This window comes from Helianthus annuus, chromosome 4 (genome assembly GCF_002127325.2).
Source record: "Helianthus annuus cultivar XRQ/B chromosome 4, HanXRQr2.0-SUNRISE, whole genome shotgun sequence".
In the NCBI taxonomy this organism is placed as follows: domain Eukaryota; kingdom Viridiplantae; phylum Streptophyta; class Magnoliopsida; order Asterales; family Asteraceae; genus Helianthus; species Helianthus annuus.
Window position 1 is genome coordinate 201310084 of NC_035436.2, and position 16023 is coordinate 201326106.

A 16023-nucleotide genomic window follows, 5' to 3' on the forward strand; every position below is an offset into this window, starting at 1 on the left:
AGTGTTCCTGACACCATTAGCGTTGTTAAAAGGTTGAAAGAGAGATATGAAGGGCACCATGGTGTTTGAGGAAATTGCCTTGTGTACCTTCGTAATTCTCATAATATCGCACCAAATGCATAACATGGTTCTGAACATGGTTGTAAAAATCCCGACTAGTCTCTGATTAGTCGCCGATTAATCACTAATCGGAGGTTCACCGATTAATGGCCGATTAATAACTAGGCGATCAATGGCGATCCTATTCTGGCCAAATTTTGGCTAGGCGCCGGTTAAATTTCAACCAAACCTTATAAATTCCTTCCAATTACTTAAATAAATGTGTCAATGAGTGGTTAAAAAATATCTGCTTTAGAAAACTACATATAAAAATGTGTGTGTATATATATAACTAAAAAATTACATATAAAAATCTCGATCCGATTAATTCCGATTAATCCCTATTAATCGCTAGTGGTACTCCATCGCTCGAGTAGCGCCTAACGATTCTTACAACATTGGTTTTGAATAGAGACAATAAGGCCATAGATATCTTAACCTTTCGCCATAACAAAAGAAATTTGTTAGTTAAATTAATATTTTTATTTTGTTAATTTTTTTAAGTGTTTAGCTTCATAAATGCCCCTACACGGTGTGGGAAGCGTCCCCTCTCCGTCCCGGTCCGGCGTCGAACCGCCCCTATTCCCCCCCCCTCCAACCGTCGTCGTCCCAAACGTCTACACCCCGACGTTGAAGACGCTTCACTACAAGACAAGACAAAACCATACCGTTCCCTCTCTTTTCGCTAGTTTAGGGTTTCATCCGTACACTTGTTTCCTTCACCGATGCTCTTCCCCACTCTATGGTTTGCTTGCACTCCACAATTTCTCTCTGATGGCGGCGGAGTAGCTTAGGGATTTAAGTCAACCGATTGATGTTGCTCTGCTTGATGCCACCGTCGCATCTAAAGATGAGGTTTGTTCACAATTGTTATCTATTTTGCTTGATTTTATACGAATTAAGAGTAATGTGATGCGATTGAACAGTTTTGAGTTGTTATCGGAGGTTAATTGCTTGTTGTTTGACCGATATACGTTTATCTGATAATGCTCGTACATTATTCGTTCCGTTTGATCGCGTATAAGTGCAGTTGTATCACGTTTTGCATGTAGGATAGATGGTAGCAAGTGGTTTAGAACGAACCTAGGGTCGATTGTTGTTGTTGTGGTTGCAAATGTTATAATTGAAATTGTTGATTGACTTGAATCCTTTTTGAAAGGTATTGTGTTGTTTACTGTGTTGGTATGTTCAGATTTGCACTCTCTAAATTAGTAGCAGCTGGAATTATTGATTTAAAATGCTGGCTGATTGTTGATTGCGCGAGATTTTGATTGTGTGTGTTGCTAGTGTTTAGGTTTGTTCAGAGTAGATCACTTGAATGTGGACTTTAGTGCTTTGATATAGGAAGTCGGGCATAGAAGGCTATGTGTTATGGTTGCTGGAAGGAGGAAGGGAGGCCACGGTGACTCGGTGATGGGTATAACACACAGCATAAGAGTCACTTAATTAACTAATTTGGTTGGTAAGTATGTGCCAGTATTTGCCAACTCACCAACGTACTCCCCAAACGCCAGAGTATGCGCCGATGACTCCGTGGCTGAACTTAAACGCCGTATTTGCCAACTCACCAACGTACTCCCCAAACGCCAGAAACTTCTTTACCCTAAAATTGGATCTAAACTCTCCGATGATTCACTCATTCTCTCTACTCTCCCTCTCAAATCGTCTCTCAAAATGACTATGATCGGGTAAACCAACCTATTTCTTTCAATCATTTTTGGTGGTTGTTAATGATATATAAAATAGTATTGAATCTGATAGTTGTTGTTTGTAGTTGGAGGATTAGTAGCATGATTGGTTATGATTAGATCTTGTTGATCAGTTGTTTTATCTGTCTGTCTGATATGTTTCAACTGGATTGTCTCCATTATCTGTTTGTGTGCTGCAAAAAATAGTATAAATATGATTTGGAACTGCTGACAGGTGTTAAAGTTACTTCCTGTCTAAGAAGATACACACTCTGTGATCTGTTAGTCACAAACATATTTGGCAATTTTGTAGCTGCATGGCAGATAGAATTTACTAGTTTTCTATCTTACAGGTTCTTGAGGGTGTTATCAAATATAGATGGAATGTATTGCCTGTTGAGCAACGGGACGGAATGAAAAACTACATATCTGATGTTATTGTGAAGGTATGGATTGCCGTGGTTCTTGTTTTTTCATATCCTCCTTTCTTACATTATTATAAATTTTTATACACATTTGAAATATAATTAGTTTTTCTTGTATATAGCTTTCGAGTAATGAGGTTTCTTTTCGGCAAGAAAGGTTGTATGTTAACAAACTTAACATAATACTAGTTCAGGTGAGCTATTTTACCTGTTTCCCTTGTTGCTGCCAGTTCAGTTTTGATTTGGATATTATAATCAAGTGACAAGCAAATGGATAATTTGGATATTATAATGAAGTGACAAGCAAAGGTGAAGGAATGCGTGGCGGAAGAAAGGGTACGCGTGGCGGGGGAAAAGGTACGTGTGGCCGGAGAAAAGGTTCGGGGGACGGAAGAAAAGGTTCCGGTGGGCAAAGAAAAAAATGAACTAAAAGAATGGGACATAATGACGACCGATGTTGAAAGTTATCCCGAACAAAAACACGTTACTTGAAGCTTCATTTATTTAATTTAGAGGTATTTACAGAATGGTCCTTCTATTTCACCACCAAACATTTATGGGTACAAAGTTTTTTTTTAAATGTTATGTTTTTTTTTAAGTTTATGTTTTTTTTAAAGTTTATGTAATGGTTTTTAATATTAATGAAAATATTTTGTTATTTATTTGTTAAATGTTAAAAAAAGTAGAAGATTAAAAAAAATAAAAAACATAAAAGTGGTGGGGTAGGATCATCTTCCATACCCTCTAGTTTTGTGGGATGGACCATCCTTGGGAGGACTATGATGTGGCGCCTACGTGGCAGATCATTCTCCAAGGGAGGACCATCACCATACCCTCTAGCCTAATGGAAACTCCCTCTAAGCAACCTGAAAATAATTAAAATTTGCTATTACTTTGCTAATAAATCTAAAAGATGAGGTTGTAGTAATTATATATATTCATTAACCTACCCGTGGGCCCGTGACACCACATCAAGAGCTTTTTAGAGAGTGTCACAACCCAAGCATGATAGCATCATGGTATCTTAGGGTTCCTCTTAGGTTTCTACTAATTAGAGGAATTCCCTAAATATTCAAAATTATAGGAGAATAGGTATGATAAGAATACTAAAATCCATGAATTTTAGTATAGATAATAATGGTATCAGCTTCAAAAGCATTACATTACAAAAAAAATAAACAAAATATTATTAAACAAACTTTTGAGTGATAACCAAAGCTTTTATATCTGCATACATCAATCAAATAACATACAAATACAAAAGTTCAATAATAAGTTAAGTTTCGATAACATCATACATCATTACGTTGATATTTCCTTACCATGAATCCATGCAAGTAGCATTACAGCTTGAAAGTGACCTAATTATTGTATAACAGAATTACCTAAAGGTGATGTGTACCACATATTGAGCTTATAAATGTACCCGAAGTAGGGCTAAACACACATATAAGCAATGTTTAATCAACAACATTCAACTCAACGTTGAGATTTCAGATATATCATATCCTTTTTTTCATGAGTATTATGAATTATATATGCCCGAAGTTATTTGGTTACACAATTGCATGCATGCACCTTTATCTTATGAGAAGCATTAATCACATACAAACACAAGTTATAGCATGCATGTTGATCTGAGAGGGAGATAGATATATACATATATGGTTACATGGTCAACGCCACGTGGCCTTTTGTTAAGTTTTGGTTGCAAAATTTTACCAAGTTGTTAATTAAAGAAGGGAATATGTCACAAAATAGTAATGAAGTTTTAAAAGTGTTCCAATTAGGTCACTAATAAAATTTGTTGTTCCAATTATATCATTCTACTTTATTTTGGTGTTCTAATGCTAGATATTTTACCTGAATAGCAGGTCATAGTCCTACATGGCATTTATTTAACTTTTTTTTTTAAACATGATGTCATGAAATCAAATAATAAAATATAATAAATCAAAACAAAATCAAAAATCAAAACCTAAAACTATCTAATATTACAAATCGTAAATCAAGTCAAACAAATATAATAAATTACAAACAAATCAAAACCCAAAACAATCAACTATAACAATTGTAAACCCTACCATCCATTTGTATATCAATATTTTTCCTCTATAATCTCAGTCGGCCGTCGTCACGGACCGACCAGTTTTACGCACTGTCGGTTTGTGTTTCGAACGAGATTCAGATCTCGTTAGGGTTGAGTTTCGGCGATTTGCGTTGAAAGGAAAAGCTTCAACGATGGCGAATCAAGAACTATCGTCAGCAACCAACGTCGATCAAGCATTCGACCAACCGAACAACGATGATAGCTTTTGTTCAGTACCAATCGAACAGGAGGTAATTGGTTTTGATGTAGTGTATGCATTACCCTCTTGTTCTTAGTACTTAGAATGATGTGAACAAGTATTTTCGACCATGCAAGACCCGTTTTTTTCCTTTGATGTATTCATTTAGTTATGGAAAAAACATATGATGTATATTAACTCGTATACATAGGACAATCAATATAAAATTATTAAATCGTGCCATTACATTATAATATTCATATTATAATATATATAGGACATGACCGTAGACTTTCATGTCCATTATATAAGAACATTCTCACTGTACAAGGCAAATAATTATAATTAGGTTATGAGATTTTGATAGATTATTTAATTTTTTTTTTAAATTTTAAACATATTTCATATTTTTTCTAATCCATTTGGCATTTATATGCCATGTCAACAAATTTTTTAAATAAAAAAACTAAATAAATGCCATGTAGAATGAATGACCTTCTATTTAGGTAAAATATCTAGGATTGAAACATCAAATGAAACTTGAATAATCTAATTGGAACAAAAAAAATTATGAATGACCTAATTAGAACACTCTTGAAACTTGGTTACTATTGTACAAAGTTAACCCATTAAAGAATGCCATAATGCTTTGCGAATTAACACCATATAGTTGTTGCTTTATAATACATTCTTCGGGAAAAGAAGATTTGTATGTGTGTTTGAGGTATGATGTCGGTGTTGTGAACCGGAAAGATTAACCGGTGGTGAGGGTGTGGTGATGATGGTGACGGAAGGCGGTGATGTGTGATGTAATGGATGGTGATGGATGTTGAGTTTCAAATAATAAAACAAAAACAATAATAACAATAATAAGTAACGGAGCTAGCCCATTAATCTATCTAGTGATATCCTAAAAAAATTTACCGTGCAATTATACAATTATAAAAAACGATAATAAATAAAGTAAAACAAATACATAATAGATTTGTCATTTTTCTTTTTTTTTTCGTAGCTTTAAATCGTTCCATCACATTATCGTCTTTTATTTTATCAAAAGTTTCTTTTTCAACCGCACAAACAAACGATATCATTGTTCAAATCTTCCGGGCTCATTCGATTGCGTAAATCCGTCTTGACAAGCTTCAATTTAGAAAAAATATATTTCAATGGTTGCGGTTGCGACCGGTAAAACCAAAGCCCGCTTCAATATCCGATATACCAAAGTACAAGAACTATGTGTTCCGGTTTCCACCATAAGACGAGCAAGATCACTTATTCAACTATAATATCGTTTTGGATCTTGGACTAACTTTATCAATTATATTTAGCCAATGTTTTAAAAACCGGTAAATACCGGCCGGTTATACCGGTATTACCGTTTTCGGATTTAAATCCGGTCCGAAATACCCCGGTAACTAGGAGAAACGGCATCAACTTTGTACCGCCGGTAAAATCCGGTATGCCGGTTTGAACCGTTATATCAGTACCGGCTCAGGTCTGTTTTTAGGTTAGAATTTTACTTTTTATCGGCCCATCTTAATGTTTACTCTCAACTTTAACCTAACGACTTTTAATATTTTATCTCCATCGATCAAAATTTAAAACTTGATTCATCAATCCATCATTCGTGACTTCTTCCAGACTTCTATTACTCCATCACTCGTTTCAGATTTACATCTACATCCAATTTTGGATTATTTTTTGAGTTGATATTGTAATTTATGGAATTATATAGTTAACTAATCAACCCGATTGAACCGCCCAATACAACCCGAATCAACCGGTTAAACCATTTTTGTGTCTAATTCGATATGGTTAAAAAACCGGATTTTAAAGCATTGTATTTAGCGTCTCCTTTCAATTATATTATTGTTAATTTGAGCTTATTTTATCATTTGGGCATAATTATTCTACAAGTTTTCGGGTTGTAAAATGTTCGGGCTTATAAAAAGTGGGATTTTAGTAATATCATGTATCCCATTTTTTGGTTAGGGGTAACCTCATATTTTTTTAGGGGTATCATTTATATAAAACCGAAAAAAATACACTACAATACGGAGTTGAGCCGTAGCCCATGCTACAGCTCCTAACACTATGGTTCCGCCCCTGACAATAACAATAAGGATTTGGGGTAAAATAGACTTCCACAATAAGGATTAGTGATAAAATAGACTTTTCATCAATTTTCAAACAATCAAATTGTCAGGACGCAGACTGAAGCGAAATGAAAGCCCCAGGAAGCATCTATTTTTTGAAAAGAGGGACCAAGTTAATTCAATTCTAACAACAAACCACAGGACACACACTGCATTTTACTAAACAAAATATGGGTGTATAAATTCTTATTTTTCTATGTTTTGGGATTAGAAAAATATAAATAGTAAGAAAGAATTAAGAAAATTCTTTCTTGTCCATTTTGTGTCTTATGTAATGTTTATAACTTAAGGATTAGGATCAAATACAAAGGATCCTAATTGTAAGAAGTGTAAGAAGGATTTATAGAGTGACAAGTGTCCAATAACCTAAAAAAACCCACTACACAAAAAAACCCACTACAAAAAAAAAAAAAAAAACCTTAAACATCCACCACCACCAAAAACTTAACCCCCCCCCCCCCACACACACACACACACATCACCCACCCTAAAAAAAAAAAATTTTTTTTTTTTTTGCCGAGGGGGTGGGGGGTGGGTGTGGGTGTTTAGTTTTTTTTAGATTTTTTTTTAGGTTTTTGGGGGGTGGGGAGAGGGGGGTTAGGTTTTTTTAGGTTTTGAGGGGGGGGGGGGGTTAGGTTTTTTGGGGGTTTTTTTGTGAGGTATAGTTTTTTTTTTTTGCCGGGGGGGGGGGGGGGGTGTTTAGGTTTTTGGTGGTGATGTAGTGGGTTTAGTTTTCGGTTATTAGAAACTTGTCACTGTATAAATCCTTCTTACACTTCTTACAATTAGAAGACTTTGTAGAATAACTTGACCCACTTAACTTAATATCACAAAAATTAATGTAACATTGGTTCGACTATTTCTTTTCTTACCAGTTCGCGGCGGACCTGGTATTAATATTCATGGGGGCAATCGGAGAGCTTAAGCAATCTTTGACGGATCGGGGGCAATAAGAGGGCTTAACCATCATCTGCCTTCCCCAACCTCCCTGGATGCCCGGATGGCGTTGCAGCCATAACAATGTTTTGATATTCTTTGTCCAAGGTCAAACATCGTTCAATTTAACAGATTTCAGAGGGGAAGAACAAACTTGTCTCTAAGATTGGTTGGTGGTGGTGTTGATCTTATTATAAAAGCAAATTACAAAATTTGTCACTATGTTTAGCAATGAGCTTGTTGAATGAAAGTTTTCTTTTGAGTTCAACTTGGATCATTAAGGAAATAAGAAACACATCATTCATTTAGTACACCACCTCGATCGTTTCAAGAATCATCAACAAACTATATAACAAAAATACCAAGCATACGAGTAGCAAGCAACAAGATTTAATGGACAACAAACTAGGGTGGAGTCGTTAAGACCACCTACCCAGTGCAAGCTGCGTTTTACCTGATCCCGTTGGCTAGAACATGTCCAATGAGTTTTCCGGTAACAGGTTCTCAGGTTTAACAATAAAAAAATTGGGGCGAAGGATCCAATTATCATCTTGCTTGGGTACCTATTTCACTTTGTATATATATATAGGTTGTGTGTAAGATTCGAGGACCTAAACGTATTTCTTATGTAACTCGACTACCAGAAAAAAGATGATCATTTCTTAATGTTTGGAGACCACAGGAGTCGGTTAATCCCGCTTTTAAAGAACCAAAAAATAATTTTGTTAGGGATTTACGGTTTACCAACGAGGGTAAGAGCTATGGTAATTCTTTCTCGAGTCCTCCCAATAGTGATAGTGGGAGTTACCGTAGGTCTTTGTTGAATAGTATGAATTTCTCCGGTTGCTGGTCTCATACGGAGAACTGTAAAAGTCAGATCCCCTTCTGCTACTGCTACAGGCATGTGTGTTCATGTCATCCCACATTTCCTCTTCCAGATCATACTTTGACCTCTGCAAAGTCAAACACGAGGTTAATATATCGCGACTTTGAATAAGAGTTCAAAAAAAAGAAGCTGCAGACCTTGGTGGAATCTGAAAGCACAGCATATGCTTCTCCAATCATCTTGAAGAGTTTATCGGCGTCTATTTGAATTGATTCCATAATTAATTTCCATTTTTGCCCATCACTTCCGCTTTCAGCTCTTGCAATCACCTGACCAGCCTACAAATCAGCACAAACAAACTCTTCAGACAGGTAAATAAGTGACGAATATAACATTCACATTTTAAAATATAGAGTTAAATGCCATTTTAGTCCCTGTGGTTTAGGCCATTTTGCCAGTTTAGTCCAAAGGTTTCATTTTTAACCTGTGGGTCCAAAAAGGTTTCACAGTTTGCCATTTTAGTCCACTTGGTTAACTTCATCCATTTTTTCTTTTAACGAGAAGGCCAATTTGGTCATTTTGTATGTAATTTTGTTAACTAAAAGGGCAATTCAGCCATATAAAATGACCGAATTGGCCTTTTCGTTAACAGAAAAAATGGATGAAGTTAACCAACCCAGTGGACTAAAATGGCAACTGTGAAACCTTTTTGGACCCACAGGTTAAAAATGAAACCTTTGGACTACACTGGCAAAATAGCCCAAACCACAGGGACTAAAATGGCATTTAACTCTAAAATATATTTCTTTCTTAATATATAGAAAACAAAGACCTTGTCCGGATGATGTCTGAGAGCTGCTTTCCTGTACGCCTTCTTAACTTCCGCTGCAGTGTCTGAAGGTTTTATTCCCCTAAAAACAAGCAATTAACATTTTTTGCTATAAATAATTAAAAAAAAACTGAGAATTATTGGAAAAAAAAGAACTTACAGAATGAGGTAAAGATCTAGCGACCTTTCTTTTTTTGAGTTCTCTTCAATAGAAGAAAGCCGGCGGCGGGCTTTTCTTAGATCCTTCACACTGCCATTAGACTTCTTAGAATTCTCACCTGACGGCGTTTCAAGAATAGATACGAGTCTCTGAAGATCATCGGCTGCATGTTTGTAGTCTCTAATCATCTCCCATAAGGTAGACCTTCTAGAAAGTGCCTGACGATGTCACAAAGCAATAAACTTTAAGGTTTGACCTTGCATGCTACTACATACGGATTAAGTCAAACTTGAGCAAAGAGAATGATCGAAATTACATATACCTTTGGGTAAGTTCCATCAAGAGCTATAGCTGCGCTACAATCTCCAATGGCGTCAATAATTACACCCAAAGATTGGTGTGCAGCAGCACGATTGCAGAAACAGACAGCTGCAAACGAGTGTGATTCCATACTCTTTGATATTGCAGCTGAATAATGCTCTATTGCTTCCGTGTGCTTACCATTCTGAAAGGCTTCATTTCCTGCATTCTGATCAATCCAAGAAAAAGAAATTAAAAAAAAAAAAAAATCCAGATTTGGTATGCTGGCAAAAATCCACCAATATGTACAATGTTTCAGTCATTATATTGGCAACAAATTATATAACTATTAAAATGAAAGGTCGGTGACACAATACGACAAAAGCATGCATATATGACGTGAGAAAAAGTCGCCGTACGGCCACTGACGAAAACAATTTTGTTATGTACTTTTGACAAAAGACCCTTCACTTACAAATATATTACAATAATCCCCCTTCACTTCTTAAAGTTTGATTTTTTCATTTACACATTTCAATTAATATCAATAAATGATAATAATCAAATCAATTAAACATGCTATCTTTGTTATTATTTAACTTAAATTTTAATTTACCATCAAGATATAGTCTTTTTATATTATCTATATCTAATAACATTAAGGTCACAATCGTAACGCGTTTAACAAGTCAAAAACACGTAATATCACGTACGGACACCACACGTTAATGTCTTCAACATACACTGTAACCGAAATGAATATATAGGTTACATTGAGTTACATATGGTTAACACATCACATAATACGTCGTGTCGCTAGCTATATATATTCAAATTAAAATTTGTTGAAAGGTTCCTTTGACAAAAAAATGATTCTTAGATTATCGACACGTTGACCCGTAACTTTTGATATTCAACTTCGGTCCCTCATTTATCTCTACTTGATAACTTCAGACCTCATCTTTTCTAACACTTTAATTTTTTTGATTAAATCACTTAACGGCTTTACACTACAACATGCGAGACATTATACTCCTTTTATCTATGTCTAATCACATTAATGTCACTAACATCGCGTGTGTAATAACGTCAAAATCGCGTTACGTCACACGTGGGCACATCATCTTCTCTAACGCTTCAATTCTTTTGATTAAATTACTTTTACGATTTTACACTGCAACGTGCGATACATTATACTCCTTTTTACCTAACCACGTTAATGTTACTAACGTAACGTGTGTGATAAAGTAAAAAATGTGTCACATCACGCGTGGGCACCACATGTTAATGTCATCATTGTAACGCGTGTAACGAAGTGACAAACGTGATGTTGCCGCCGCAACGTGCGGCACGGGTAAAATCTAGTTAGTATATATTAAAAACCAACTCTTTCCATCTCACTATTCATGGTAGCCAATCACATGCTGCCACGTGGCAGCCTCCACATTTTTCTTTTTTTCAACCCTTAACCTTGCTAATATGCATGTTTAGTCCATCTACTTTAATAAAGTTTTCTTTTCATTAGTTAACTTTGTTTATATACATGTTTAGTCCCTCTACCTTATCTTTGGTAATATACATGTTTAGTCCCTCTACTTTTATTCCGTTTAGTATTTCGCCTTTTAGTGTTTTTTTCTTGCTAACGTGACGAACCAACTTGAGTCCCGGCGCAACGCACAGGTTAAAATTACTAATTAGGAAAAAACACGCACACACACCTTTTGCTTTTTTTAACTTTAGAAACCATAATCAGGTCCAAATTTGTAACTACTTTTATCTAAATGGCAATTACATAATATAAACACCAAGTAAAAACGAAATTAATAATAGAAGCGAAGTACAAAATTTTGTATTTAATGAGTTTTCAAACAAATAAAAAATAATTGTGCTGCATAACAAAAACAATGCAAGTCATACCTTGCAATGTAAAAGCTCACGTATAGTAACAGCCAGAGAAGTTAATGACTCTGTAGGGTCCACACTCCTGCTTCCACACCAAATAACGTAAACATATATCAACACAAAGTTTTGTCACGAAATTGGAACATCAAGATTTATTATAACGATAGTTAATATGCATTACTTGTCTGCAGTAGGTCTCAACTGCTCATGTTTCTCAATGAAGTCAAGAGCTATGTCAAGCCTACCCAAATGAAAGTACGACTTTGACATCAGATTCCACCTCCAAAGCTTCGATTCAGTTGCAAAATTCTTTTCGGCTGCATCTAGAGTTTGCTCGCACAACTGAACTACGTCTTTATGCTTCCCTAACTGTTACATGCAGGACCAAATCATGGAAAAACAATTAATTTCGACAATTAAGTATAAGTAATGCATGTTATTAATCATGAAGAATATTACGGACCACACAGAGAGCCTCTCCCTTCATATTAAGTAATTTCTCCGAATAACAGCTTAAGGACAAAGCGTCAGAAATAATTCCCAATGCAGTCATTGCTGACTCGTAGGTTTTCTGTTGCAGAAGCTCCGCAGACTGCTTCAGATAGCTTGCGACTTTCTGCCAATGAGAGAATTAAATAGTTACTAGATAGAATACATAATGATCTTGAAATTGTGTTCCAAAGGCGTCAAACATGATCGCATTATGACAGTACAACTGCGGTAAAAATTGAAAATAATACGAGACATAAGCTATATCAAGTATGTAATTACCTGTGCCTTCTGCAGACCATCAGCAGCTTCAATAGCAAGTCTTCTATCCAAACAAACAATGTTCTCCGACTCTAAGCACTTGCTATAGTTGTATGATGCATCCTCTAGCTCTCCAAGAAGTAAATGACAGCTAAAAATAAAGAAACAGTTAGATATTATAGTCCTCGACTATGTTGTCAAAAGCGCAAAAAGCGCGCGCCTAGGCGCCCGGGCGCAGCGAGGCGCACCTATAGCGCCTGGTGGTAGCCTAGGCGCAAAAATGGGATTTTTTTTGAAAAAAAACGGTGCTGAGGCGCAAAAAGCGCGCGCCTAGGCGCAAAAAACGTTGTTGAGGCGCAGGGAAAAAGGTAAAACAACACAAATGACCATTAAAAACGAAACCGAGTGCATGCAAAACTGCCTCACGCGTGCAAAACTATTAGCTACATGATCTTAAATGGCATATATAATAGTTTTTTTAGTTTTATATGTGGAATCGTATTTATTATCAAAGCATAACATATTTTTTATATTTTTTTTCTCTATGTGCACTTTTCTTAAAAAAGCCCACGCTTTTTTTGCGCCTTGCGCCTAGGCTCCGGGCAAGACCGATGCGCCTCGCCTGCGCCTTGCGTCTTTGACAACATAGGTCCTCGAATTGCAGATAGTTCCAGTTATGCCTTGAAGCTCTCAAAGAAAACAAAAATAAAAATTTACGTTGCAGTATATAACCGTTACTTCCTTTGTTGCACTAAAACCATAATGAGCAATTTAGATAATGACCCCTTTAACTTAATATGCACAAGACAAACAGAAAGCTTACTTTGCAGATCTCACGTTGGCCTTAACAAAGGTAGGGTCTAATGCTGCAGCTGTTCTACAGTCCTTTAAACCTTCCCTTAACCTTCCAAGAGCCATACGTGCAGCTGCACGATTGCTATAGCACAAAAGAAGAGGCTCTATACAAAAAGCAGACGTCTCGGTATGCTGTATTGAACTAATACCCTTTGAATAACAAACCTCAGCTTCTGATAAATCGCCTTTTTTATAAGCCTGGTTTCCCCTGCAACAAATCAAACAACAAATCGAGTGTAAAGCCAAAGCTAACAAAATATACAACTGTAAAAGTGTAAAACTATGCAGTTAATGCGGTAAAATATCGGATATCGGTCAAGGACCGATATTTGAGATATAGGTTATCGCGGTGAGATATCGGTGGGATATCGGTAATTTTAATATAATGCAAAATTTACATATATAGCAATTTAACAATAATAATTCAGTGGTATATCGGTGATATATCGGTTATATCGGTCAAATATCGGTGAGATATCGGTTATATCGGTCAAATATCAGTCAATATCGCCGATAATATCGGTACCGATATTTGACACCGATATTTTACTAGGGGACCGATATTTGACCGATATAACCGATATCTCACCGATATATCACTGATATTAACTGCATAGCTGTAAAATATCCAAACATGGCTATTAATAAAAAACCTTTTTCGCCATTTGTCGCATATTTCCTGATCTGAATCCTTTGTTTGCTTCCCGCTAGTAGATTCATGCGCACGGGATACTTTTGGAGTTGCATGTTTCACACCCTGACCAGTTTTTATGATATATTTCTTTCGATGAGACCGCTGTCTTGCTGACGCATCAGCTTCAACAAATGATGTGGCAGGCGATGATGAAAAGTTGTTTGCACTGATGTTCTCTGTAGTATCAACAGCTTCTTCATTTTTTAACTTAGAGGTTGCAGGGTTATTCGAAGTTGATACGCCTTCAGTGCCACCGTAAGGAGAGAAATCCATCGGTGAACATCCAGAAGATTCTTCAAACGACTGTGGGACGTCTTTGGATAAATTACGACCACCCTGCTGATGGTTCCTAACTTGCTGCCTTAATTTTGTCTTGGTCTTTTTTAATTTTCGTTGACCGACAGAATTGGTTTTGCTGAAATCTAACTTCTTACCTAAACCGGAAAACATGTCTGATGTGAACGGGCTCGCTAAATTTATATCGGGTGTATTAAAGCCCGTAAATGAAGTCCCAAATACACCAATGTTACTAGTAAAGCTGAAGTTATTGGTTATTCCAGCTTCATTGGTTGAAAACGATGATGAGGATGGAACCGACTCATCAGGGACTTTAGATTGAGGGATATCACTGGAAGCATTGCCTGTATAACTTCCAAAACTAAAACTGAAGTTACCATTACCAACAGAATCTTTATTATCGTCTTGTTTCTTAAAGTACTCACGGCTTCCAGCTCCTTCGCTCTTCAAATTGTTCATTTGCTTATTAAACTTCCTTCTTCCCTTGCAGCTAGATCTTTTTATATTTTCATTTCCAACATGAAAAGATCCGTATACTTTGTTGTCCCCAAACATCGTTCCACTATCTACATTCCCGTTAGCACCATCACCAGAATTTATCTCCGAAGAACCCATCCGGAATCCTTCCTTTCCCAACCCTTCAATTGATGTTCCCGTTCCATCAGAAACCGGCTTGTCAACCGTCTCTTTAGATTCTTCTTTTTGATAATTCACATCTGTCTGAACATCTGTACGATCAGTAGAAAACACAAAGTCCAGATTTACAGAACTTTTCCCATCTGATGCATTATTCTCCGGTGTCTTGGAACTATCCTTCATCAAGTTCGCAACATCAACCGCTTCCCCTGTTCCAAGATTCAAGCTTGATATCGAACTAGCCAAAAAGGAATCCACCTCAGTCGTCAAGCCATTAGATTCACTCTCATCAACACGCAATCCTACACCACCCGACCCATTTTCACGCCCAACGTTGCTCAAACTCGGCTTCACTACACCATCGTTCATACTCGAACCAAACACAAACTCCAAACCATTAGGTTTCCCAAACTTCTCACCACCACTATCACTAACTCTTCCGGTATCCGCCATTTCATCGACCCTTTTAGCCGATTTAACATCATTAATAGATCCCATATTAAATTTCAACATATTAACATCCAAAGACTCACCATCACCACCACTCACAGTTTCCCCTAAGCTCCGATTACACACAGAGCCACCATTAAACACAAAATCAACAGTTTTCTCTCTACTATCAACACGTTTTGAACTGACTGAATGTTTTTTCACCTTCACAAGCTTCCGCCTGGGCGGACGAGCGGCGGGCGGCGCCGCCGCGTCCTTGGAACAATCAAAATCAAGTTCACTAACACTGAAATTGATAGGATTGAAAGTAGTATTGAATATACCTGAATCAGTATGACATTTTTGAAAGCTAGGGTTAGGGTTTTGGAAATAAGAAGGCTGCGATGAAGATGATGGGGATCGATAATCTTTGAGTGTGGGTGACATGGTAGGATCTTGAAGATTTGAGTGAGAAAACAGGTGAAACGGTGGTGAAGAGTTGAGGTTTTCTTCTTCACCTGAAAATTGGCAATGAATGATGTTTATACTTGCACCGGTTTGAAGAAAATGAAAGGAGGGAATGTAAAATCAAAGGGAACTAGAATTAGTAACAACAAATCCTAATACTTAAAAAAAAGTTAAATTAGCACGTACTAAAACAATATATACACAAAAATAGCACTTTTGATTAAAAAAAACGTGCTACTTGTTTCACAAGAATACTGAATTGATTTGACCGGAACTATTGACCTA

General features: G+C 36.5%; 1 protein-coding gene and 1 long non-coding RNA gene across 3 annotated transcripts; one reads left to right on the forward strand and one right to left on the reverse strand.

The window, feature by feature from the left end:
* The first annotated feature begins 633 nt into the window (after window positions 1–633).
* Window positions 634–2831, forward strand: LOC110937958. The gene is made up of 4 exons (XR_002591134.2): window positions 634–954; window positions 2141–2233; window positions 2335–2406; window positions 2510–2831. It is a non-coding gene; the product is annotated as an uncharacterized LOC110937958 (long non-coding RNA).
* A 4998-nt stretch (window positions 2832–7829) lies between these two features.
* LOC110937957 (inactive TPR repeat-containing thioredoxin TTL3) lies at window positions 7830–15854 on the reverse strand. 2 transcript variants are annotated; one of them, XM_035988793.1, is made up of 12 exons: window positions 15615–15849; window positions 13868–15546; window positions 13183–13422; window positions 12381–12510; window positions 12073–12225; window positions 11791–11978; window positions 11625–11691; window positions 9730–9936; window positions 9408–9625; window positions 9251–9329; window positions 8616–8756; window positions 7830–8545 (listed from the first exon to the last, which is right to left on the reverse strand). In XM_035988793.1, exons 2-12 carry the CDS (start codon window positions 15352–15354, stop codon window positions 8333–8335), a joined length of 3123 nt encoding a protein of 1040 aa, XP_035844686.1. In that variant the 5' UTR covers window positions 15355–15546; window positions 15615–15849; the 3' UTR covers window positions 7830–8332. The 2 variants fall into 2 exon arrangements, with proteins under 2 accessions (XP_035844686.1, XP_022036117.1); XM_022180425.2 differs by having other exon boundaries at window positions 13868–15854.
* Window positions 15855–16023: the final 169 nt, after the last annotated feature.